This window comes from Vidua macroura, chromosome 9 (genome assembly GCF_024509145.1).
Source record: "Vidua macroura isolate BioBank_ID:100142 chromosome 9, ASM2450914v1, whole genome shotgun sequence".
NCBI lineage: Eukaryota > Metazoa > Chordata > Aves > Passeriformes > Viduidae > Vidua > Vidua macroura.
The window spans coordinates 8308206-8331374 of record NC_071579.1 but is presented as its reverse complement, the minus strand read 5'-3'; the positions used below and the strand labels follow the sequence as shown (position 1 = coordinate 8331374).

General features: G+C 46.6%; 1 protein-coding gene and 1 long non-coding RNA gene across 5 annotated transcripts; one reads left to right on the top strand and one right to left on the bottom strand.

Moving 5' to 3' along the window:
- Window positions 1-566: 566 nt before the first annotated feature.
- Window positions 567-1400, bottom strand: LOC128811198 (uncharacterized). The gene is made up of 2 exons (XR_008438266.1): window positions 1197-1400; window positions 567-1072 (listed from the first exon to the last, which is right to left on the bottom strand). It is a non-coding gene; the product is annotated as an uncharacterized LOC128811198 (long non-coding RNA).
- RNF2 (ring finger protein 2) lies at window positions 1068-22296 on the top strand. Of its 4 annotated transcripts, none has more exons than XM_053984596.1 (7): window positions 1068-1151; window positions 13731-13819; window positions 14431-14591; window positions 17167-17382; window positions 18153-18425; window positions 19271-19442; window positions 19855-22296. In XM_053984596.1, exons 2-7 carry the CDS (start codon window positions 13733-13735, stop codon window positions 19954-19956), a joined length of 1011 nt encoding a protein of 336 aa, XP_053840571.1. In that variant the 5' UTR covers window positions 1068-1151; window positions 13731-13732; the 3' UTR covers window positions 19957-22296. The 4 variants fall into 4 exon arrangements, with proteins under 4 accessions (XP_053840571.1, XP_053840569.1, XP_053840573.1 ...); XM_053984594.1 differs by lacking the exon at window positions 1068-1151 and adding an exon at window positions 1524-1645; XM_053984598.1 differs by lacking the exon at window positions 1068-1151 and adding an exon at window positions 2004-2022.
- Window positions 22297-23169: the final 873 nt, after the last annotated feature.

Sequence of the window (23169 nt, the reverse complement as noted above, 5' to 3'; positions counted from 1 at the left end):
CTGTCCACAGCTGACTCCCTCTGAGATTTATCTGAGACATTTGATCACACTTAGAAAACAGAGATGTTATCCCTGACTAGCTCAACAATGTCTTGTAAGGATCAATTATATAGGCTGCAGTATAGGTCATAAGGGGTGTGAGGGGAGTGAAAGCTACTCCATAAAAATAGTTACTTAAGAATAACCTGACTTAGGCTAGAATTTCTCAAAAATATGTGAAGTTTTGCAAGAAGAGGTGAAGGTCCAAACCAGGACTTTAAAAATATTCTAATTATGAGAACACTAACTATAACACTCTAGGAAAACTTGCAATACTTCATACTGAATTGCCTTAAATACTCCATATCAAATAATCTTAATTATGTTGCTGCATGATTAAAGACTGAAGTATTAATTCAAGCTCACGTCTGATCCCTGTTCACTTTTTACTCACACCAGATTTAATTACACCAAGTGCACTGCCTTGCTATCGCTATAAAACAGTTAATGCCAAGACCAGTAAAGGCAGCTCTGAAGACCCAAAGCTCATAAATACAGTTTTAATTTACCAAACGTTAAAACGCAGACACGGGAAGACAAACGTTTATTTCACGTTAGGACCGCAGAGCGGGCCGGAGATGCTCGAGAACACCTGAAGGTGTATCGTAAACAGAAACACCGCAAGTCTTGCTTCAGCTTCTGTCCCTTGTCTGAGGGCTGTGGGGATGGCGCTGGGCTCGCTGCCTCGCCTGCCCGGCTCAGCCGCTTCCCACAGCCTTCGGGCTCCGGGCACGTCTCTCTCGGAGCGGTGTCCGAGCGCCCCGGAGTTCAGGGAGCAGAGCCCGGCAGGGCCGGCCCGAGGCTGTGCATTCCCCCTCCGGGCAGTGCGGAGGTGGAGGAGCCGCTCCTGCCCGCGGAGCGGGGAATGAGGCGGCGATAGCCCAGTTCCTGCGGCCCGCAGGCTCACCTGCCCGGGGACAGCGGGGGCTGCCCGGGCCGGCCCCGCTCCGGCCCGGCCACCGGCCCCGGGGCTGGCTGCGGGAACCACAGGGTCACCGGGGCTGGAGTCACCTCTGGCATCATCGAGGCCAACCTATGCCCTACGCCTCCCTGTCAACCAGGCCACGGCACAAGTGCCACAGACAGCCTTTCCTTAAATACCTCCAGGGACGGTAACCCCACCGCCCCCCGGGCAGCCCTTTCCAAAGTCTAATCACCATTTCCGGGAAGGAATTCCTCCAGATGTGCGACCTGACCCTCTCCTGGTGCAGCTCAGCCATCCCTGGCCGAGGAGGGCGGTCAATGGAGAGGGGCGGTGGTGCGGAGGGAGCCCCGCAGGACGCGGTGCCGCATCCTGGGGACGGGAAAGGAAAGGGAAAAGGACATGGAGCGCTGGCGGCGGCGGGGCCGGAGGTGTGGGCAGGGCGGGGGAAAGCAGCGAGCAGCCCCGGCGGCCGCCGCGCCCCGGCCGTGAAGGAGGCGGAGGAGGGCGCGGGGCGGCCCGGGCGCGGCGGCCCCGTCCGCGCTCCCCCTGCCCAGCCCCGGCCATGAATATGTAACTCCCCTCTATTTCCCGAGCTCCATTGCGGAGCCGCCGCTCGCCATATTGCGCTGCGGGGGCTGCGGCGGCACCGCCGGCCACGGAGCGAGGCGGCACCGGCGGGCGGTGAGCGCGGGGCCGGGCGGCGCCGCCGGGGCCCTCTGTCCCCGCGGGACTGGGGCGGGTGCGGAGCCGCGGGTGCCTGTGCGCGGTGTCCGAGCGGGGCTGACCCCGGCCGGGGAGGCGGCGGGAGAGCTGCCGGGCTATTCCGGCGGGGCGGGGGTCGGGGTGTCCGGGAGGAGCCGTGGCTAGCGGTCCCATGGCAGCCTGGAGCCCCCGTTGCCCCCAGCCCCGGCCGTGCTGCAGGGCCGCGGGGCACCGAGCCGCCCCCAGGGCCGGCGTGGGGCTGCCGAGCCCGGAGCGGCCGGGGTATCCATCTCTACACACGTACCTATACGTACACAGCTGTCTCCCTATCCATGCACGTAGGGATGCGTGTGTAGGTGCGTGTGTGCAGCCTGGGAGCTGCAGGCAGAGGTCGGGCGCACGGCTCCATCGCAGCCGCAGTACCGCAGCACCAGCCGGCGAGCGCGGCACCGCCGCTGCCATCCCCGGCAAGGGACAGCTCACGGACACGGCCCCGAGCTGCTCCCGCTGGCTCTGCGCATCGCCCCTCTGAGCAGTACGATCCTGGGTGTGATTTATAGCTCGGCCTTCCCGGTCTTTTGTCCCTCCCGGAGCCCGTGCCGAGCGGTGCTGGCGGGGCGGGTGCTCGCGAACTGGGGCTGGGAGCGACCCGGCTGCTCCCGGGAAAATGTCGCTTCCCACAGGGCAGCAGGTGCAGAAGGACGCTGTGCCGGGAGTTGAGGATGTGTCTCCTCCCTGCACCTCGCTCCCGCTGCCTTCTGTACGAATTTAGCTCTTGCTTCTTGCCAAGTTTTACATTCTGCAGTAGCTCTTCTGGATCGCTTGCCTTCCTTGCACCAGCCCTATGGCACTGTGTGTATATGAAACAAGCACTGAGCAATATTTTTCTCGGGATTTTTGTAAGCTGTTTGTTTTTTGGATCTTCTTCTGTGGGAAATAATTGGATCAAGTGCCTAATTCCACAGAAATCCAGAGGACAGGTAGTAGAGAAAGATGATTTCCAGTATGATAATTCATAATCCAGCCCTGTTTGGAAGTGGTTGTAGCTCTGTGTGATAACTGTGCACTGCACATGGGCTTTTAAGGATTAAAGGGAATTGCTTACGTTTGAAAAAATGTGACTGGTGTGCAGGTGAAATTATTAGTGCTTGGGGAGAATTCTTTCGTCGAGTGTCATTCATTCAGTGACAAAGACTCGATTTGTCATAGGAGTTCCCTGCAGAGGTGCTCTGATTTGTATTCATCTGTGTTTCCATTAAAAACTTGTGTAATGAGATAATTTGACTTTCTTATACATCATGTCAAGCTCAGAGCTGACATTCAGCTGTCAGCGAAGACAGAGGCACTGGCTGTGACAGCAGTGGATATGGATAAGCAGTATATTTTGCATTAAAAATTTTTGTTGGAAGGATTAGGTTTTTCAGTTGTCTGGAGATGGGAGGAATTTTCACTGGACAGCACGAGCTGCAGTGTCAGGTACAAGTTTGTGGCTGGGTGTGACTCTGTGACAGTGCCTTTCTGCAATGACAGACAAATCGAGAGCATCTTTAAACCTCACTGCCCCCATGAATTGTCACTTGCAGTGTTTAATAACTGCACACCTGTGGTGTTTAATAATATTGTTGTCTGCATTCAAGTTTCTGATAATAGAGGGACACAGACATTGTATTGGAGGTATTTTTTCACTTCTTCAGTGGCTAAAATTGTTGGCCTTTGGCTTCAAAGCTTTGAAGCACCAGCTTTGCTGCAACTGCCAAGAAAAGCACTTTCTGTCACGTCTTAGAGGTGAAATAATATGCAGGTGCCAGCAAAATAAATTGCATGGGTTTCCCTTGGTCAATGATGCTTTGTGTTTCAGGAGTGATGAGTGGTAATGGGTTGAGTATAAAGACTTGGTTGGGCATCTTGGGTGATTGGAGCAGAATTCTGGCATTTTCAGTGCTCTGCTGTCATTGAATAGAAATACAGGCTACAGGAAAGCCATCAGTCTTATATGTGAAATAGATGTTGGGCTAAGTGAATTTCTTCATCTTTCTTTTAACTCTTTCCCTTGCTTACAAAAAAAAAAATGTAATGGGAGGAGGGAAAGGAGCTTTAAAATGAGACTCCAGTCTTCGACTGCTCTGTTATATTTTTCTTAGGAGCACGGAATCTCGTCTTACTGAAGCACCAGCTCTAGGAACATGCATGAAAGAAGCATTGGAGTAAAGGAATTCCTTCCACTTTTTTTTTCCTTAAATACCTTCTACCTTTTTTTTTTTTTCCTGAATAGGTCAGCAGTTTAATAATGATGCAGACAGAGAGTAAAGAGATTGGTGAAGAGATGCTGTTGAGCCTCAGCTTGCTTTTGCTTGGTTTTCTGTTGATTCAAATAACTGGCTGTCAGAGCTGACCTTAAATTCTTAATTTTCGGAGGAATGAGCAGCATTTGATATTGTGGAACTGTTTAGACTTGTTGCAGTGGAGAAGTATTTTAGTAATTACCCCTGTCTGCTTTCCCCCCACTTGTGGATCCTGGAGCTCTCTTGCAGACAGCAGGGAGTTAGCAGTAGTGTTCTGCTAACTAATTAAAAGCTAATAATTCTTTACTCTTCGCCTCTTGGGATAACATTGCACTGTTTTGTGTAAGTATTGGTTTAAACTGTGTTAAGTGTTGCTCCTGTAGTACTGTTTACAAAATGGACAGTCTTACTTGTGAGGGAGTCCTTGAAACAGAACTTGTTCTTTGCTGTTGCCCAGCTTTAGGTGAGAGCTGCCTGCTTGCCAAATTCACTGTTTTGCTTTTATGTATTTATTGCAGCCATTAAGTCAATCAGACATAAAATTGCTTGAGTCTTTTTGTCTCTCAAGTGTTGTGGGGGAGTTTATTTTCTGTTTATTAATAACCAAGCTGTCTTTTTGTTCTCATCAAGAAAATTCTGTCACTGTTGCTTGTGGCTTCACGGCCAAGTGGGAGAGAAATCTTTGTGGCTCTCTAATATAGCTCTTGGAAGGAACCTGGAATCCTGCACATACCTCTGGCAGAACCAGTCACAGCATTTATGAAGATGCAAAAGATTCTGAATTGTAGTGCACGGATGTTCATAGAATTTTTGTTAAAATGTGCAAAAAATTTCAAGGCCACAACAGAGGTACTGAAATGATTAAACTTCACCTTACTGATTGAAGTGCTCAGGTCTTGCTTTTGGCAGCTGTTCCTTCAAGGACACAGCAAGAGAGTGGCCTCAAAAAAATGTGCCAGCAGAGCAGGGCAAGGAAGAATTAAAAACTAAGTCTCATTAAAAATATCCTAAGGCAACACATATCATGAATTGTTTGCACAATTTAGTTGCTTGACGGATTCACCTTTTCTAGAGTTTGAGGCTTTACTTTTGTTTGCTCCCAAAAGTTTTCAGTCCTTTATCCCTCCTGTTCTGATCTGATACAGCACTGAAATGAATTTTAGAAAGGAATTTTGGCTTTTCTCTTTCCCAGCTGGTTATTAATTCTGAAGTCCAAGGTTAATTTAAGAGATAACTTCATTTTTGAAACTCACCTGGGTAGTCACACACATACTATACAGTACCAGGCTTCATAATATGAAAAAGTTGGTGTAAAATTTAACAAGCAGCAGATAAAATCACAACTCTACTCACTCCCCCAGAGTTCTGCTTAATATTGTTGCTTCACAGGGCTAAATTATGGGTTGGTAATGGCTGTTTTCCTTTTTATATGAATTCTTGGCAAAGGTCTTTGGCACATTTGAGGTCAAGTGTTTGCCTGGTCTATTGACCCACATCAACAGTGAAATGTTGCTGTTCCTGTAACAGTTTTGGGTTTTGTTTCTGCTCCTGGCAGAAGGCATTAATGTTATATTTTAATACTATTTTGGATGAGATATAGGTGATGTGAAAGGCTAGGTTCCAGGATATGAGCTCTAATGATTAAAATAATCTTACTGCCTGATGCATTAGAACAGTGGGCAATGTTTGCTTTTTTGTGTGTGCGTGTACCAAAACCTGAAAAGTTTGCAAATTGATCTTTTAAGATTAAAAAAAAATAAGCTTTATAATTTAGGAATAGCCTGGGTTTGACATCTGATGAGTTTGAGCAGGTGAATTCTGGACACCTTAGAGGCAAGTGATGATATACATAGTTCTCTGGAAATGTCATGGTATTTTTATGTATTCCAGTTTTTCTAGCTGAGGAGATGTCCAGGAGGGTAGGGTACAGAACTGGGAATGAGGAGCTGACACAGAGGACTGAAGGTTATTGACAGGAATGGAGTGATCTGGGAGGTGGTGTGAAAAGGCCAGATGCATACAGAGTACAGACCTTGTTAGAATAAACTGAAATTTGAGCCTCAGCTCCACAGGAGGGATGTACCTGGGCTCAGGGTGCTTAAATGCTGCTATACTTTCCTGCTGTAAATATACAGAGAAGCACCAACCTAAAATCAATCACATCTTTGTGTCATGTCCAGAAGTACATGGCTGTTCCCAACACTCATAAAACAGCCTGGAGTTTGATCAACAGTTTGATTTGGTACTTTATTTTCCCGTGTTGCCCTTGACATCTAAACCAGGAGGATTATCTCCCTTTGGACACTTCTGTCAGCATCGGATTCGTGGAGCCCTTGCAGAGGTGTCCAGATGCACAGCAGATGGTTTGTGTGAGGTCACACTCCAGTGTCTCCCAGCCAGGAGCAGCAGCCTGACAGCCAGATTGGAAATGCTGCCCAACTCCATGGATTGATCCATCTCAGGGCCAGGGAATTGTGAGTGGCTGTTAGCTGGAAGATTCCATACCTCAAAGGGAAAACACTTGCTTAGGCGAGTAAATACAGCCAAGAAGCTGTAAAAGACCATGTGCTTCCAAGCCCATGGGTTTCAGAAATGCCAGTATTATGTTTTCCCTCAGTCAGATGTCATCTGTCCAGCAGCCTTCCAGGGATTCCATAATCACAGCATTAGGTGTTGTTACTTTTCAAGGGAAGATTTTATTTCAGTGTTGAAGAGAAATGCTGTTACATTTACGGGAAAATGGGAGTTTGGGACTAGTTATTAGGAAAATGAAAACCTTTGCTGTGGTATGACTGAGAGGGACAGTCATGCTGGGAAAAGGTCTTTGGTGTTACCAACTGTTGGGGCTGTTAAACTGCATCGGTGCCTCGGGTTTCTCTGCATTCCTCAGTTTTATTGGCTGCTTTGGGACATTTTTGAGTCTGTGGTCTGGAATTCATGATACATCTTTCCCTCCTGGCTGGGAGTGCTCCAGGGCAGCACTGAGGTTGTGTCTCTTTGCTAACTGCTCTTTGTAGAGTGACAAACCTTGGATTTCTCAGTATTTTAAATGTAGAACTTGGCACGGTCTTGAGTGTGGGGAACATTTGTCACTCATGTATTTACAGATAGTTTTTTTATTGCATTGGTAACTTCTCCATTGTGCCAGTCATCCAGTATCTGACATTCTGTGAGAGTTTACCTATTCAAATGTACAATTTGTGTCTTAATATTAATTTAATAGTTTTATTATAGTTAAATTGTTAGGCAAATAGGATGGCAGGGAGCCAGGTGCAAACACTGTTAAATTGGGATTGTCAGAGTGGTTATCATGTGTTTAATTTTCAGTGAGCATCACTTCAGTTGGAACTGAAGTTGGAATGACACAAAGTCATTGCTGGCAGTCAGGGCTGTAGTGATGCAGGTGCTTTTAAACACTGCTTTCCAAAGCCAGCTCAGGGATCCCTGACATGATCATGCCCTGGCATGAATCTGATCCCTGTCTTAATTCCCAGCCACACTGTTGCTCAGGAGTGGCTGCTGGGATGGTTTCTTTCTCTCATAGATCATGGATCCATGGTCCATAAGAGACAAGGGCCACATGGTTTTAAAGCTGGAAGAGTAGGTTTGGATGGGCTATTGGGAAGGAATTGTTCCCTGTGAGGGTGGGCAGGCCCTGGCACAGGGTGCCCAGAGAAGCTGTGGCTGCCCCTGGATCCCTGGCAGTGTCCAAGGCCAGGCTGGATGGGGCTTGGAGCACCCTGGGCTAGTGGAAGGTGTCCCTGCCATGGCAGGGGTGGCACTGGATGATCATAATCCTGATGGCTGAATGAACTAAAACCCAGTTCAGTAGAACCTTCCTGTCATGTGTTTAGCCCCTTCAGAGATCAGGGTATAGCTAGAGTAAGTGCAATATAAACTCAGCAAGAGACACCTTGAGGAGTGGTGGGCAGTTTGGGAGGCACAGCCCGGTGCGGTGGCATCTTTGTTCAGGATCACTGAGGAGTGATTTCCAGAGCAGGGAACAAAAGGAGCTCCAGGCCAGAACCTGATTTGGCTGTTTCCTGGGGGATTTTTGATCCAGAGAGGAACATAACTTCAGAGTGAATACTAAACATACTAGATTATAATCTAGTACCAGTTGTCCTGGATTACAACTGGATGTAAAGCTATCTGAACTGCCAGGGAACTACAGAGAAGGTTAATTCTTTCAAATAGTGTCTTCCAGATTGTGTGGAATTTTTTTTTCAAATCAAGCTCTAAGCCAATAAGTAAAACCAGAAAAAAACTTAAATTTCATAATGCTTTAATTGAATAATTTGAAATGAATGATTGAGTTGAGTACTCTGTGAAAACGTGCAGTCTGTTCTCAATACTAGTCATGGTGTGAAAGAGAGTAAAGCTTAAAGCTCTAAACCTGTTAAACTTCCAAGTAACTGCACTATGAATACCTGTTTTTAAAGGAATTAATCCTTAGGAAGAAAACCCTGAAATGGTTGAAGGTGCTGTTGAATTTGGCACACTGAATAGAGGTCTAACTGTCTTACTGTTTTAAGTCTCAATATTTACATTTTACAACTTGGAACAAAAATCAGTTATTTCTAAAATTTTAATACTCTCTAAAAATGTGTGTAATCTTTTTTTTTTTTTTAAAGAGCCTGATGCAATTTTTTTCCTCATAAGTGTTTTTTTTTTTTTTTTTTTTTTTTTTGATTAAAGTATCATAGAAAGTTGAATGGGGGTGGTGTGGTTATGGTCACACCTGAGCTGGGTTTGTGGTTCTCTCTCCAGCTGCTTGGTACCATTCCAGCCTTTCTCTGATCTCAAGGTGTGCTGACACAACCACACTGCAGATGCTCTTTAGCCTTTGTTTGCAAAGCATTTTGGAGCATAATCCAGGTTTGTGAGGGATTCCTGATGGCATCCTCTGCTCCCTGTTTAAAGCAGGACCACCATCAAGGTTAGTGTTGGGCTAGAGCGCAGAAGAAATGTTACATATTCAGAACTGGCTCATTTTCAGCAATAGGACTAAGGAGCTGTTACTCATTGGTGGATGTGAGGGTGGAAACCTGTGAAAGGTAAGCTGGGAAGGGCAGGAGCAGAGAAATGGTGGTGCTGAGCTCCTCCTTTGGCCGCCCACAGATCTGACTGCTCTGCTCTAAGTGCTGTCAGCTGGATTTTATTTTTACTGGACAGTTTCAGGAATGGGATAGCCAAATGCCCACCCTACTTCAGTCATGACTACATTGGAGTAAATAATTAAGTATATTTCAGTGTAAGAGGTTGTAAAGTGGATGTGGTGTGGATATCAGTCTGCTGGAGTTTTTTGTCTGAGCACTTTTGGAAGAAGGACATCCCAGCATAAATTCCCCAGTCAGTGAACAGGCAGGAGATCCAAGGGCCTTTCAAACAGGGTGTTCCTTACTGTTATTTTTTCCTGTAACTGCCTGTTTTCCAGCATTTCAGGAACAAGACTTACTTTCCTAAATTTTTAAATCCCAGCTGGTTTTCTTCAAATTTGTAATACGTTGGTTTATCAGTCAGTTCTGGCTTTGATAGTGACAGATGTGTGTACCCTGTAATTATGGAGTTTGTGCCTAGGGTTTTTGCTGTGCCTGAAGACCGAGTCAGTCTGAAGGGTTGCAGGAGTCCATATAATATTGATTAAGGTGGTTTACTTTATGATTGACAAGAATGGCCCTCTGGCCACAGGACTAATCCAAACAGCTACTGCTTGTAGGTTTAATCTGCCAGAGGGCAGCGTTAGATGGGATATTGGGAAGAAATTTCTGCCTGTGAAGGTGGGCAGGCCCTGGCACAGATTACCCAGAGAAGCTGTGGCTGCTCCATTCCTGGGAATGTCCAAGGCCAGGTTGGATGGGGCTCGGAGCAGCCTGGGACAGTGGAAGGTATCCCTGCCTGTGGCAGGGGGTTGAAACTGGATGGTCATTTAAGGTCCCTTCCAATCTGAATTGTTTTGTGACTTTATAAATGTGGTTTCACCCCAGTTAGCCTGTTGTTGTGTGACTGGTTGCCTTCCTCTTTTATCCAGAGGGAACAGACAAGTCATAAAGGTAAAAAGATGATAAAAAGTCTAAGGTTGTGGTGCGTTAGAAGTTTTTTCAGTGTTTGACTTCACGTTGTTGCTGGTGCTCACACATGTGGCCTGTGAAGAAGCGATTCCATCTTCGTTATAAAGTGGAAAAGATGTGAAATGTTGAACAGGTGAAAAGTGGGTTTTGTTGAGGTGAAATCTGTCTCATACTGTGAGCTGGGAAAATGAGTGTGAGAAACCTGTCATGTAAGACTTTTTTGAAAAACAATGCCAAAAGGGATGCAGAGGAAGAGTGAACTATGCCAGTAATTCTTAGGAATGTGAAATTTCACTGGACTAAATTTCCAGACTGAAGAACAAATGTAAGGTTTGACATTTTTTCTCTATCTTCTGTCCCTTTGCCAGTAGTAGTTAATAAAGAGTCTGTTGTACCTTCAGTCTAGAAACTTTACGCTTCATATTTTTCCCTCTGAACACAGTGTCAAGAACAGGAAGATAATCTTCCTTCAGCTCATGAAAACTTCCTACTTTTGTAGCTCTAGAAACAATCAGCCAGTGTGACCTGAGCCATGCATGATTTCTTGCTTCAAATCTAGTAGCAGTGGACTGTCCTAAAAAGAAACTGAAGAGTCAGCTAAGTGTAGAGGTGTTTCCCACCTCACTTCCCCAAACAAATGGAGAAGGTCATTCATTGATGCAACATCTGAAACGATGGTTCACTGGTTTTGTGACTGCTGGTTGGTACTTGGTGGCTGTTAACATGGTCAGTGCAATTCTGGGTCAAAATGCCTCTCCTGACTGTGGAGATGGATGTTTGATCCTGTTTGCCAGCTGTGGGTATTGCTGGGATATATTTCAGCAGTGTGAGGAAACACAATCCAATCTGAGAGCCACCAGTGCCAGAGGGAAGAGTCAGGCCTCGTTCACATGCATTTTTCAGGAATGATATAGATACAGAAATTGTAGGGGATCAGGGGAAAAGCTGAGCAGGCTTACTTATTGATGATCAACAAGAGTAAAAACTCCATGGAGCATAATTTGTTTTTGTTGTTGATCCAGCATGCTTGAATTGACCACTGCTCCTCAGATTTCCCTTGCCAGAGGCAGAGAAGGTGTTTGGTAGTGACAGGATGGGCTGTGTGGATCTCTGCAGCTTTCAGCTGGCTTTAAGGCCACTGGTTTTCTTCTTAAAATTTGAAAGTACTATCACTGCAGCCCTTAGGGTGAGAGTGAAGCACTTGGCATCTCAGATGAGAGGGATTTCTGGTAAAGCTGGTCAGTTACTCATCAAGACAACTGTACAGAGTCTTGTGCAGTGTAGCCTGGGGCTTGTAGGTGTGGCTACAGGATAAATTCCAGACTCACTGAGCCTGGAAAAGACCTCTAAGATCTTCAAGTCCAAGCTGTGCCAGATCCCCACCATGTCGCCACCACCAGAGCTCTGAGTGCCACATCCAGGCCTTCCTTGGCCACCTCCAGGGATGGGGACTCCAGACCCCCCTGGGCAGCCCCTTCAATGCCTGACCACCTTTTCCAGGAAGAAATGTTGGTGTTAATGTGGTTGTTGTGCAATGGATGGGTTTGGTGATGGCCTGGCCCCAGAGCTGCTGTTCTGTGTTAGCCAGCCCGTGAGTTGAGCTGAGGTATTGCCTGTACAGGCAGGGACTGCTGGGATGAGCTCTTCGCTCAGGTGTGGAGAGCAGGCTCCTGTCTAGGACTCTGCTCCTCTGGGGTTCTGCTTGGCCTTGGTCCATGTGCTCCAGCAGGTTTTGGCAAGGGTTGTGATTAGCAGCTCCATGAATTTCTTTCAGCTGCTGGAATGATGGTTAATTGAACGTGTCAGTTTTAAAAGCACACAAGAGTGGTATCCAGTGCAGACATAGAATGATGTTTGGCCTCTGTTAGAACAGCATGAAAAAATCCTTATCCTGGAGCACTTGGCTTCCTGTACACCTGGAATTGCCTTAAATATTAGTAGAAATTAGAACATAGAGAAACAGTGTTTCCCTTCTTTGCTGAGATGTGTCACTTAAAACCATAATTAAATTCATACCACTGAATAAGTGAAATAAAACACCTGACAGGACAGCCCAGTGCTTCAGTCTGCAGCTGGGGTTTCTCACCTCTGCTGGGCTGGTGAGGTCTTAACTGGACATGGGACTTCTCTGATCCCCACAGAGGAACATGTCTTCTGTGACAAGTAAACTGCAGTTTTAGGGCACGACATTTACACAGTAAAATTGGAGTTGGAGGTGGCCTCTGAGAGGAATTGGAGTGAGAAGAAGGGGGAAGGGCTTCAGACTGACAGAGGGTATGTTTGTGTTGGATGTTGGAGGAGGTTGTTCCCTGGGAGGGTGGGCAGGCCCTGGCACAGGGTGCCCAGAGAAGCTGTGGCTGCCCCTGGATCCCTGGCAGTGTCCAAGGCCAGGCTGGATGGGGCTTGGAGCAGCCTGGGACAGTGGAAGGTGTCCCTGCCCATAGGAGGGGATTGGAACTGGATGATCTTAAAGCTTCCTTCAAACACAAAGTATTCCAGGGTCCTGTGATTCTACTTAATAGACATAATAGTGGATGTGGCTATTTTATGTCAGTTTTTTTTCCCCTCCTTCCTCAAAATAAGGAAAATACCAAATGAGAAAACTTTGATTTCTGTGCCTGGATGAAAGTAGATCTAGTACTCTGCACAGCTTATCTTGCTTTTCCCTTCACAATTAATTAAAGCTTATATAGTAATCTTGTTCTCCAGAGAGTTTGGGCCTTTTCATAAAGAACTTAATGAGTTGGAAAATAGATTATAATGTATGTGGTAGATGCCAATAGAAAATGCCATTTGGCTGCTGAATTGAAGGGTCTGGAAACCCAGATTTAAAAAAGGAATAAAATAAAGCACTTCTACTTCTTCCACCTAGAAAAAAGGTCTGCAATTGCAGTCTTGCCACTTACATAGTTACAATAATTTTTTTAAACATGCCACTGTCTGGGATAAGTTTTCCTGCTCAAGGCAGGCACTTCTGGAGTCATGGGAAACAATGCCTCCTCTCCCCCAGCATAAAAGTATTTTCTGTTCAGAAACATTATTTTCTTCTGTCCCTTTGCAGACTTTTTCACATCTGCAGTGACTCTGTGTGGTAATTTTGCCTTATCTCATACAGTAGTACTAAAATTTTGATGGAACAGCACTGCAGTTTCTCTGGGTTTTTAAAATTACTATTATTATTTAAATTATGCAGTGACTGGTTTTCTCTTGATCTTTCAGCATCCTTCAAACTTCTGATGAGAAAGCCCATGGGATGTGTTTTGAAGAAGAAGGAAAAGCCCTCGTGGTGTGCTCCAGTGAGCACATCTGACTGGTGTGCTGTGTCCTGTCTCATTTTGCCCTTCCCCTCGGTGTAGGAAGCAGACCCTGCTTGACCCATGTGCATGTTTGGAAGTGGATGTTTCAGGAATATTTTCCGCATCAGGTGGCATTTGTGGCCCATGTTCTCTGGCCCTCAGTTCTGTGTCACTTTTGTTTAACAACTGAATTGATTTTTGCCAAGTGTTCACGGCTGAGCAGCTCCCCCAGTTCTCCTGGAGTGGTACAAGCAGGGGATTATCCTTGTGTGACACAGCAGAGCCTGGTACGTGGGGGCACGGGTGTTCCCTGGAGCCTCTGCTGGGCTGGACACACGCTGCTGTGGCTTGGGAGGGGAGAGGATCCTGAGCCAGACTCACCTGAGTGCTCAGCCCGTGTCCCTTCTTTCCCCAGCCATGTCTCAGGCCGTGCAGACCAACGGGACGCAGCCTCTGAGCAAGACCTGGGAGCTCAGTCTGTATGAGCTGCAGAGAACACCCCAGGTAATCACAGAGCTGTGGGACTGCTGGGCTCGGGAGGGACCTCTGGAGATCACCCAGTCCAACCCCCTGCCCAGGCAGGGTCACCCAGAGCAGGTGACACAGGGGCACGTCCAGGGGGGTTTGGGATGTTTCCAGACAGGGAGACTCCACTCCCCAGGCAGCTGTTCCAGGGCTCTGCACCCTCCAAGGGAAGAAGTTCCTCCTCGTGTTGATGTGGAGCTTGTTGTGTTTTAGTTTATGGCCATTGCTCCTCATCCTGTCACTGGCACCACTGAACAGAGTCTGGGACCATCCTCTGACACCCCTTGGAGGTGCTTACATGTATTAATGAGAGTCCCCTCTCAGTCCAGACTGACCAGGCCCAACTCCCGCAGTCTCTCCTCATCAGAGAGGTGCTCCAGATCCCTCATCAGCTTCATGGCCTCTCCTGGACACTCTCCAGCAGCTCCTTGTTTTTATTGTGTGTTGCAGGGCTGGCAGCACTGGGGTTTTGTGTGCTTGTTGTGTTTGTGTGTCCTGTCTCTTTGCTGCGTTCCCTTGGGTAAAACATGCTGTCTCCACGAGGAAGGGACTCAATCCCAGGAAAGAACCTTTCCCTCTTTTGCTGCCAGGAGGCCATCACAGATGGCCTGGAGATCGTGGTGTCCCCCCGGAGCCTGCACAGCGAGCTCATGTGTCCCATCTGCCTGGACATGCTCAAGAACACCATGACCACGAAGGAGTGTCTGCATCGCTTCTGCGCCGACTGCATCATCACCGCCCTCAGGAGCGGGTATGTGAGCACTGCCAGGGGACACTGCCAGGGGACAGGGAGGGGACGCTGCCAGGGGACACTGCCAGGGCATTGGTGGGGGTGGGGACACACTGCCAGGGAGGGGTCACTGCCAGGATGTGGTGGGGGTGACACTGCCAAGGCCTGAGGAGGTGACGCTGCCAGGGCATGGGAATGGGACACTGCCAAGGCACGGGGAGGCGACACTGCCAAGGATGGGACACTGCCAGAGGACAAGAAGGGGATGCTGCCAGGGGCAGGGACGAACACTGTGGAGGAAAGAAGGCTTGGACAGTCCATTGCACTTGAGGTGGAAGTGTCCTTGGTTGGGGCGTTGATGTGGGACAGTGCACTGGGAGTTTCTGAATGTGCAGCACACCTTTCAAATCCTGTTTTTCCATGTTCAGCCATCTCTGGAAGACAGATCAAATTGCTTCCTCATGACAAATAATTTCATAATTCTGTTTCTTACAAGGAGTTGAAGTCCTTTTTTCTATTCTTTTTGTCCCTTAGATCCAGTAACAGTAAAACAAAAATACACATTACTGACAAAAATGGGTTTCATTTCCCTTATTCTTCCTTTTCCTAACAATACTTTTCAAATTATGTGGCCTTCAGCAATTTCAAATTATGTGTCCTGTGAGGGTTAGAAATCATGGAATCATAGAATCCCAGAATGGTTTGTCTTGGAAGGAACTTTAAAGCCCATTCAGTCCTATCCCTGCTATGGGCAGGAACACCCTTCCATTATCCCAGGTTGCTCCAAGCCCTGTCCAGCCTGGCCTTGGACACTTGCAGGGATCCAGGGGCAGCCACAGCTTCTCTGGGCACCCTGTGCCAGGGCCTGCCCACCCTCACAGGGAACAATTCCTTCCTAAGACTGTACCTCAGTATAATTTCCATTAGACATCATTTTTTTTCTAGGTAAAAATCCATCCAGAAAATGAAGAGAAGAAGGGAACGTGGGACTTTTGATCTCTTCAGTCTAAATAGTTGTTATGGTTTGACACTGGTGTAATGCTAGTGTTCTTTCTAAATAGAAATGCTGTGAGATGTTATCAGGAACAGAGCAGAGTAGGTTTAAGCTTAATAACAAAAGGAAAAAAAAAAACTTTATTAAACTACTACTACTACTGTAAAAGACACACACACTAAATCTAGGATGAAGACTTTCTAAAACACTCTTCTTCTTACTTAATTTTTAAAACAACTACAGTGAGACATCATCTGGGATTCTTGATTAAGTTGCTACCTTTCAGATAATCAATACTCAATCTATCAAGGGAGAGAGAAGTCTCTCTTGCACCATAGACCCCCCCAGGAAACACAGTTGCCACCTCCTGTGTTTCTGTGTCACACATGGCAACTGCCTGGAGAAAATCTGCTAGTATGACACTCTCTTTTTTATGTTACAGTGCTCTTACTATTATGCATGGGTAGACTGCTTATAGGGCTCTTTTAAGGATGCTTTGCTACGGACTAAAGGAGACAACAGTTCAGCTTCTCATCTTGGGACTACAGTCCCCCCTATTTTCTCCTGGGGCTGAGGGTCTAAGAACAGAGATCATCTTCTTCCTGAAGATAGAGGGCATCACTGTTTTCTCTTCAGCTTTTTTCTGGTTTTGCTATTCCTGTGCTGGTGGTTGCTGAAGCAGGTTTCCTTGCTTCACTACTGTATCTTCTTAAAATGCAGTTTCTGTTGCAGGAGAATTTGGTTTAGTCTATGGTTAACAAGAAAAGTCCAGCTAAAAGCTACTCCATCATCTCTTCTTACTTAAAAATTTCTTCTAACATCTCAGGTCCCGGACTGTCTCTCTTCTACTATAAATCAAGGAGGAGTAATATTTTACAAAGCTTTTTTCTAGGATAGGGTTAAAAGTTCAGACTCCTTGGATGGCTGAAATCTCTGTCTAGAACTCTTTAACTCTTACACTGGGCATCTTCTCCTTCTCTTTTGCTGGCAGATTTCCAGGTGCCGTCAGGCTCTCTGTCTCTTTCCCTCTGGGGGGTGGAACAAAGGCATTTCTACTTCTCTCTACTTTTCTGTCTGCAGGAGCTGGCTTGGTTCTAGTCTTTCAGCCTCCTCGGCTTACTTCTTTTAGGCCACCTGGCTTCCCCTGCCCTACCCAGCCTGGCTGGGTACGAGAGGTTTGCACTGCACTCTCTGACGACTGGAACCAAAGAGACAACTCCCTTGGGAGTTCTTGCTTTTAACTCCCTGTGTTCTCAGAGGCATGTCTATACTTTTAGTGGTCACTCCAGGTGCTAATATCTAAACCTGACTACTGATTGGTTTGACCTAACTTCTTGAAAAAATTCACTTCCATGTCAAACCACGACAACAGTTTACTCAAACATACTTTAAAATAAAAGAGCAGCAGGGAGAGATATGTTTGGGATCTTAGTTTAAATATCTACAACTACCTGATGTGTCAAGAGACAGAAACCCCTTTCCAGATTTACTGTAAATACTGAGTCTTAGCGAGCACCTTGACCAAGAATGAAAGCAACAGGGCAGAGTTTTGTTACTGCTGGAGAGTTAAGTATTGTTTGCTTCCTTCTTGCCCATGTCCAGGAACAAAGAATGTCCCACATGTCGCAAAAAGCTCGTTTCAAAAAGATCCCTGCGGCCAGACCCCAATTTCGACGCTCTCATCAGTAAGATTTACCCGAGCCGGGATGAGTACGAGGCTCATCAGGAGAGGGTGCTGGCCAGGATCAGCAAGCACAACAACCAGCAAGCCCTGAGTCACAGCATCGAGGAGGGATTAAAGATTCAGGCTATGAACAGGTACATAATCACCTCGTTTGCCTTCAGGCTAAAAATACAACGGCTGTCCTCGTGCCCTGTAGAGCTTGAGAATCTTCTCCTCTCCTCTGATATCTGCCAAAACCATTTTTAACCTTTGGCAAAAGGATTTTTAACCTTTTATCTACTATCAGAAATCTCTGTATCACTCCCTGTGACTTCTGTGGCAGCCTGATAGAAACTTCAGCTTAGCTTTACCCAATTATGGCTGTCATGTCTTAGATAAGAAACCATAACACCATAAATCCTGTACCAAAATGCTACCCTTACATGCCAATAAATGTGCAGAATACCAGGATTTGGGGCTTAGTTTTGTCTTAATTCATAGGCTGGAATCTGTGGTGTTACACTGTGGTGAAATTCCAGATGTGCATTTAAACCTAAGAGAGCCAGTTGAGAGAGAGGCCCCAGACTTTGCATGATAAAGCATGGTGTGATTTAATAATCCTAATCACATGTGGATCCATGCTTGGATGAAAATAATGGTCTGCAATTGCCTGAAAAACAACTGTGTGAAGTTAAAATAGTCTTAAAACATAGCTAAAAGGTGTTTGAGGAACATGAAAAAATGAATAATTCTGTCTATGAGTATATTTCTCTACTAAAGAATTAATATTAGTAATTTTTTAAACTTTAGATCTCTGAAATGTTCAGTGCTTGCGTGCGCACATGCCTCACTTGGGGAGGAGGTGTGTTGTGACCTGGCTGGATTCTGGATGGGTCAGGGTGTATCTCTGCCTGTTTGTGGCCAGGTTGCAGCGGGGCAAGAAGCAGCAGATTGAGAATGGCAGCGGGGCCGAGGACAACGGCGACAGCTCCCACTGCAGCAACGCCTCCACACACAGCAACCAGGAAGCAGGGCCCAGCAACAAGAGGACCAAAACCTCGGATGACTCTGGGCTGGAGCTGGACAACAACAACACCACTGTGGCCATAGATCCCGTGATGGACGGGGCCAGTGAGATCGAGCTGGTGTTCAGGCCTCACCCCACCCTCATGGAGAACGATGACAGTGCGCAGACAAGGTCAGTGGCCCTTTGCCATCTCCAGGTATTCTGCGGCTATTTCCTGGTGATTCGGTTTTCCATCACTTCTTGGGGCTTCTGAACATCAATTTACCTCAGTCATACCACACCCTATTTATTTGTATCACAGGATGAAGTGGCAGGGACCTTAAAGCCCATCCAGTGCCACACCCTGCCATGGCAGGGACACCTTCCACTATCCCAGCTTGCTCCAAGCCCTGTCTAATCTGGCCTTGGATACTTTCAGGGATCCAGGGGCAGCCACAGCTTCTCTGGGCAACCTGTGCCAAGGCCAGATACAAATAAGCACTCTCCCCTTCTTTGTGTTCCAAGTCAGGTAGATGGTACTGCTCAACTATTATAAAAAATAGAGTCATAAGGTGTTTTAAGCCTTTGATCACAAATAAAGATGTTTTTAAGGTTTTCTAGCATTGCAGTTCAGTAGTGAGATGATGGTGTTATATCAGCCCCTTTCTACTTTAAGATTCTTTAGGAATAAACAAACCTTGTATAAGTGTCAGCAGTTTACAGAGCAGCTTTGTGTCAGCAGGATTTGCAGGCTGGCAGCTTTTCCTGACTCTTTTTGTTCATAATCCAGTCCAAGCACAGATTGCAAGTTTTGACTCACAGCAGAGTAGTTTTCTGGTGTTTCCTCAGGTCTTTTCTTGTCTTTCTCTGCTGATGAGACATCTCTCTGTGATGTGTGTAAATCTATGTGAAGCTTCAGCTGGGAACAGTCTCTAAAGGCCTTTTCACAGCTGACCTTTAATAGTTGGGGCGTTGCAATGGTTTTTCCCACAGCTGCTGCTGTGCATTATCGATGATCTGTGTGGCTGCTGTCGCAGGTACATCAAGACCTCGGGCAATGCCACGGTTGATCACCTGTCCAAGTACCTGGCAGTGAGGCTGGCCTTGGAGGAGCTGCGGAGCAAAGGCGAGTCCAACCAGATGAACCTGGACACGGCCAGCGAGAAGCAGTACACCATCTACATCGCCACCGCCGCCGGCCAGTTCACCGTAAGCACCGCGCTGCCCCGCTCACCTGGCCAGCCACAGCCCTGCACGCACGTCTGCTCAAAACCCGCTCTGCTGGCCTCGGGGAAATTCGTGGCACCAGCTTATTTAGCAGCAGATCACTTGCTTTTTGGCAAAAACTTGGTTGGTAGAAAAGGAGGCATAGAAATTACTTGGGGAAAATGCAGTGATGGCACCAACCATGACCTGGCTTATGCCATTCTTCTGCAATTAAAATTGAAGAGGGGAAAAACATTACTTCACTTGAGAATCTTTGTGGTTTTTAGCTTGTAACTTGTGCCACATTATTGGTGACTCCTTCAAGTCAACACATTTAATCATTGATTTAAGTAACCTGTTTTACAGCACAACACCAGATGACCTCATTTGTTCCCATTTTGCTGTTCTCTTCTAGGTACTAAATGGGTCCTTTTCCCTGGAACTGGTCAGTGAGAAGTACTGGAAAGTGAACAAACCCATGGAACTGTACTATGCCCCCACCAAGGAGCACAAATAAGTGCTGGGAAACTGGGATGGAACTAACTCTTTTTATAGCTACGACTTCTTTAATATTAAAATAAGGCACCACCAGTATCTTCATGGACAACACACGTGGTGCCTTCAGGCACTCACTATACTCAGTAATATGACTAGACAGTATTCTGGGCTGTATTTAATTTAGTCTTTGGGTTGGGTTTTTTGGTTTTTCCCTAGGAGACTAAATGACCTCCAGTGCATTCCAGTGTTTGAGATGCTTTTTTTGTTCCTAATGCATGATATCTGATCCAGTGTTCCGGTTTGGAATGGCTTCGTTTTGTCCAGGTAAATCTGGATTTCTGCTCCATCGGACACAGTTAATAGTAGCCTCTGTGAAGTGTGGAGTGTTGGGTGGCCAAGGAAGTCTGTTCAATAGTAGCATATGCCAAGAAATGTGTTAAATGTTGGAATTTGGTGACTGTTACCCATCTGAAGAATGATTGGTAGAGAATGGATTTGGGATAGTCTTGCAGCTAGAGGTAATCAGATTCCCTAGGAAAGGTTCATTAAGACATTTTCTTGTGAACAAAGGTGAATTTTGCATCTTGTGAGAGGTATTGCTGCCAATGGCAGGGGCTTGGACCGAGATGATGTTTAAGGTTCCTTACAAGTCCAACCATCCTGGGATTCTGGGATTCCAAAGAAAGCTGCAGTGAGAAAACTGACACTTTAAAACCTTGCTGTTTACTGGGCTTAATTTAATACTTCAGTGCAAAGTGGTTCATCAGATTGGTTTGGTTTTGTTTTTAATGGCTGTTTCAGTCAAAAAACACCCAAACACCCCAAACCTGTAACTCTTCCCCATGCAGGACATGCCAGTCTTGATTCCTGCCTGGCTCCTCCTGCAGTGTTGCCCTGTCCTCACAGCTGAACTGAAGGATGGATGTTTCACAGCCCTGCTCTGTTCCCTAGAGTAGGATCTCTGTTGTGAATGTGCTCTAAAGAATTGTTCAGAAACCTTTTTTTGTTAAAGCAAACCCCCTAAATTCCAGCACACAGCCATCCAAATGCTTTGCTTTGGGGAACTGTGCCACCCCAGCAGGGACCTTTTCCCGGTGTCAGGTGAGTAGGGAAGACTTCGATTGTAAGCTGCTCCAAGATTCTGCTTTTGTTACTTTGCCATAGCTTTAACAAACATGGCTTAGCACTTTGGAAGACAACTTCAGTACTTGACAAAGTTTACCATTTAGTGTCTTACATTTAGGCTCAAGTTTCCCAACGTGGCAGTGGGCTGTGCTGTTAGGCCTGGTAGCTGCTGGTCATTTGCATGTACAGCCCTTGTACCCTGGTTCTGGACTGTGCTGTGGCTCTGAGGGGGCAGCTTGACCTGTCCCATGTCCTGTCTGAAGGGAAGCTGTCACCACGAGGTTCCCTTTGCTCTAAGACTTGCTGATGAACCCTCCCGTTTGCCCCTGAGGCTTGAAGCAGAGTTTTTGGTAGGTGGGAAGCACCAGGCTTTCCTCAGCATGGTGTGGTTTACACTCCTCCTGTGTCCTGCCTGGACTCTCACTGGCTTTGGCATATGATACAGAAGTATTCTGCTGCTCGGGGATTCTCCTGGGAAGGATTTGCCCTTCCCTGGCTCTGGGCTTTCCTAGCACTTGTAAATAGTGTCCCTTCTGGCTGCTGTTCAGATCAGCTTTATCCCGCTGTGGAAACTGCACCGGCTTCTTTGAGTAACTTAATTATTTCCTCTGACTGGAGAGCCTTGGGCTTTCGTGACATGAAATGGAAGAGTTCAGGCCTCAGAGCAGCTGTTAGGAACCTGTTTTTGCTGACTTTGTGAAGCGTTGCTGTATAGACTGTAGTGCATGTCCTTGGAATATAATGGGGGGTGGGGGAGTGGCTGTGCTAAATGCTTTAAAGTTACTGGGGAGAACTCCTAGATTAGTGCCGGCATCCCTCCTGGGGGGGAGCTGAGGGGAGGGACAGTCCCTTAAGCAAGAGAGGTGTTGTGAAGCTGAGCAGTCTGTCTAGGAGCTGTCACTTTGTCTCCAGTTCTTCTGAAAAGCGTGAGAGAATGTGAAGCTTTTATTTTCATGTTGTAGTGAATTTCCTGAATATTTATGTTCTTTAAATATTATATATATAATGTAGTTGTTTGATTAAATAATTGATTGCACTGTGACTCTTTAGTGCTATAAACTATTTTATTTTCAAAATGCCATTATTCTTGCCCCTTTTAAAGCCATGTTCTTTTCTAAGTACATCATGTGTGTTACGTACGGGTAAGCCTAATATCCAACTAAAGTATCTTCTATCCAACTAAAGTCCCACTGAAATGCTCAAATTGACAATAAAAGCAAAAATGTTATCAACAGCCTGTTGGGAATTGCAGTGCTGCTTCCTCTTGTGGTTGATGAAGGACCCCCTTTGGGCAGTGTTTGCGTTCGTGCTGCCACGCCTGGCACTGTGCAGGTGCAGCTCAGCTCCCCCAGTGGTGGCTGTTACAGACCCCTGAGAGGAGCTCAGCTCCTGAGCCTTGAGTGAGAAATAGGAGCACACAGAAGGTATCAGCTCTTCCACTGACCTGTCACAGGTGCTGCTGTTCCAACCAGATCCTGCAGCCTAGCCTGAGGAAGGGGATGAAGGAGTTTTACAGCACTCAGGTAAAACCCAGCAACTTTGGGTGCATTTAACTATTAGGCTTCAATCAATAGCAGCAGAGAGCAACTGTAATGAAGCCCTTCAGTGAGGTGTATTATTTAGAGATCAAGTTTTGTTCCTTTCCTTGTTGTCTCTACATTCACCACATTTAACCAGAGGATGCACCTTGAGTTAAGAGGCAATGCTTGAGTATGGCCACTGTAGGGTTTCTTGAGATGCACTGAACATGAACAGTCTCTGACTGAGGAGATCCTGCTGCTCTCTGGGCCACCACTGGTTACCCAAATTGCCTCTGAACAGCTTCAACTCCCAGAAAGCTTCCTGGCCATGTGGGTCCATGCAAGGAGGAACAAGATGTCCCAAGCTCCAGACTCAAACCTACAGTAATGTTCTGCCAGCTGATTATGGCAGGACTGACTCTACCTGGTCAACAGCAGAGACAACTGCTGAATAGGAAGAGAATTCCCAGAGGCCTGAGTTACAAACACCCCTTCAGCTGGTCCCTGACAACAGGCAAAACTCCACCCCAGATTACAACAGCTTCTGCCTGTCTGGCAGAGGAAAAGAGCCCAGATTGTACAGACAA

Bases quoted from the DNA above. Each gene is read 5' to 3' on its own strand.
- RNF2 (XM_053984596.1), top strand. From the start codon at position 13,733: ATGTCTCAGGCCGTGCAGACCAACGGGACGCAGCCTCTGAGCAAGACC. The intron at 13,820-14,430 runs GTAATCACAGAG...TTTTGCTGCCAG, and splicing joins AGCTGCAGAGAACACCCCAG to GAGGCCATCACAGATGGCCT. The intron at 19,443-19,854 runs GTAAGCACCGCG...GTTCTCTTCTAG, and splicing joins CCGCCGCCGGCCAGTTCACC to GTACTAAATGGGTCCTTTTC.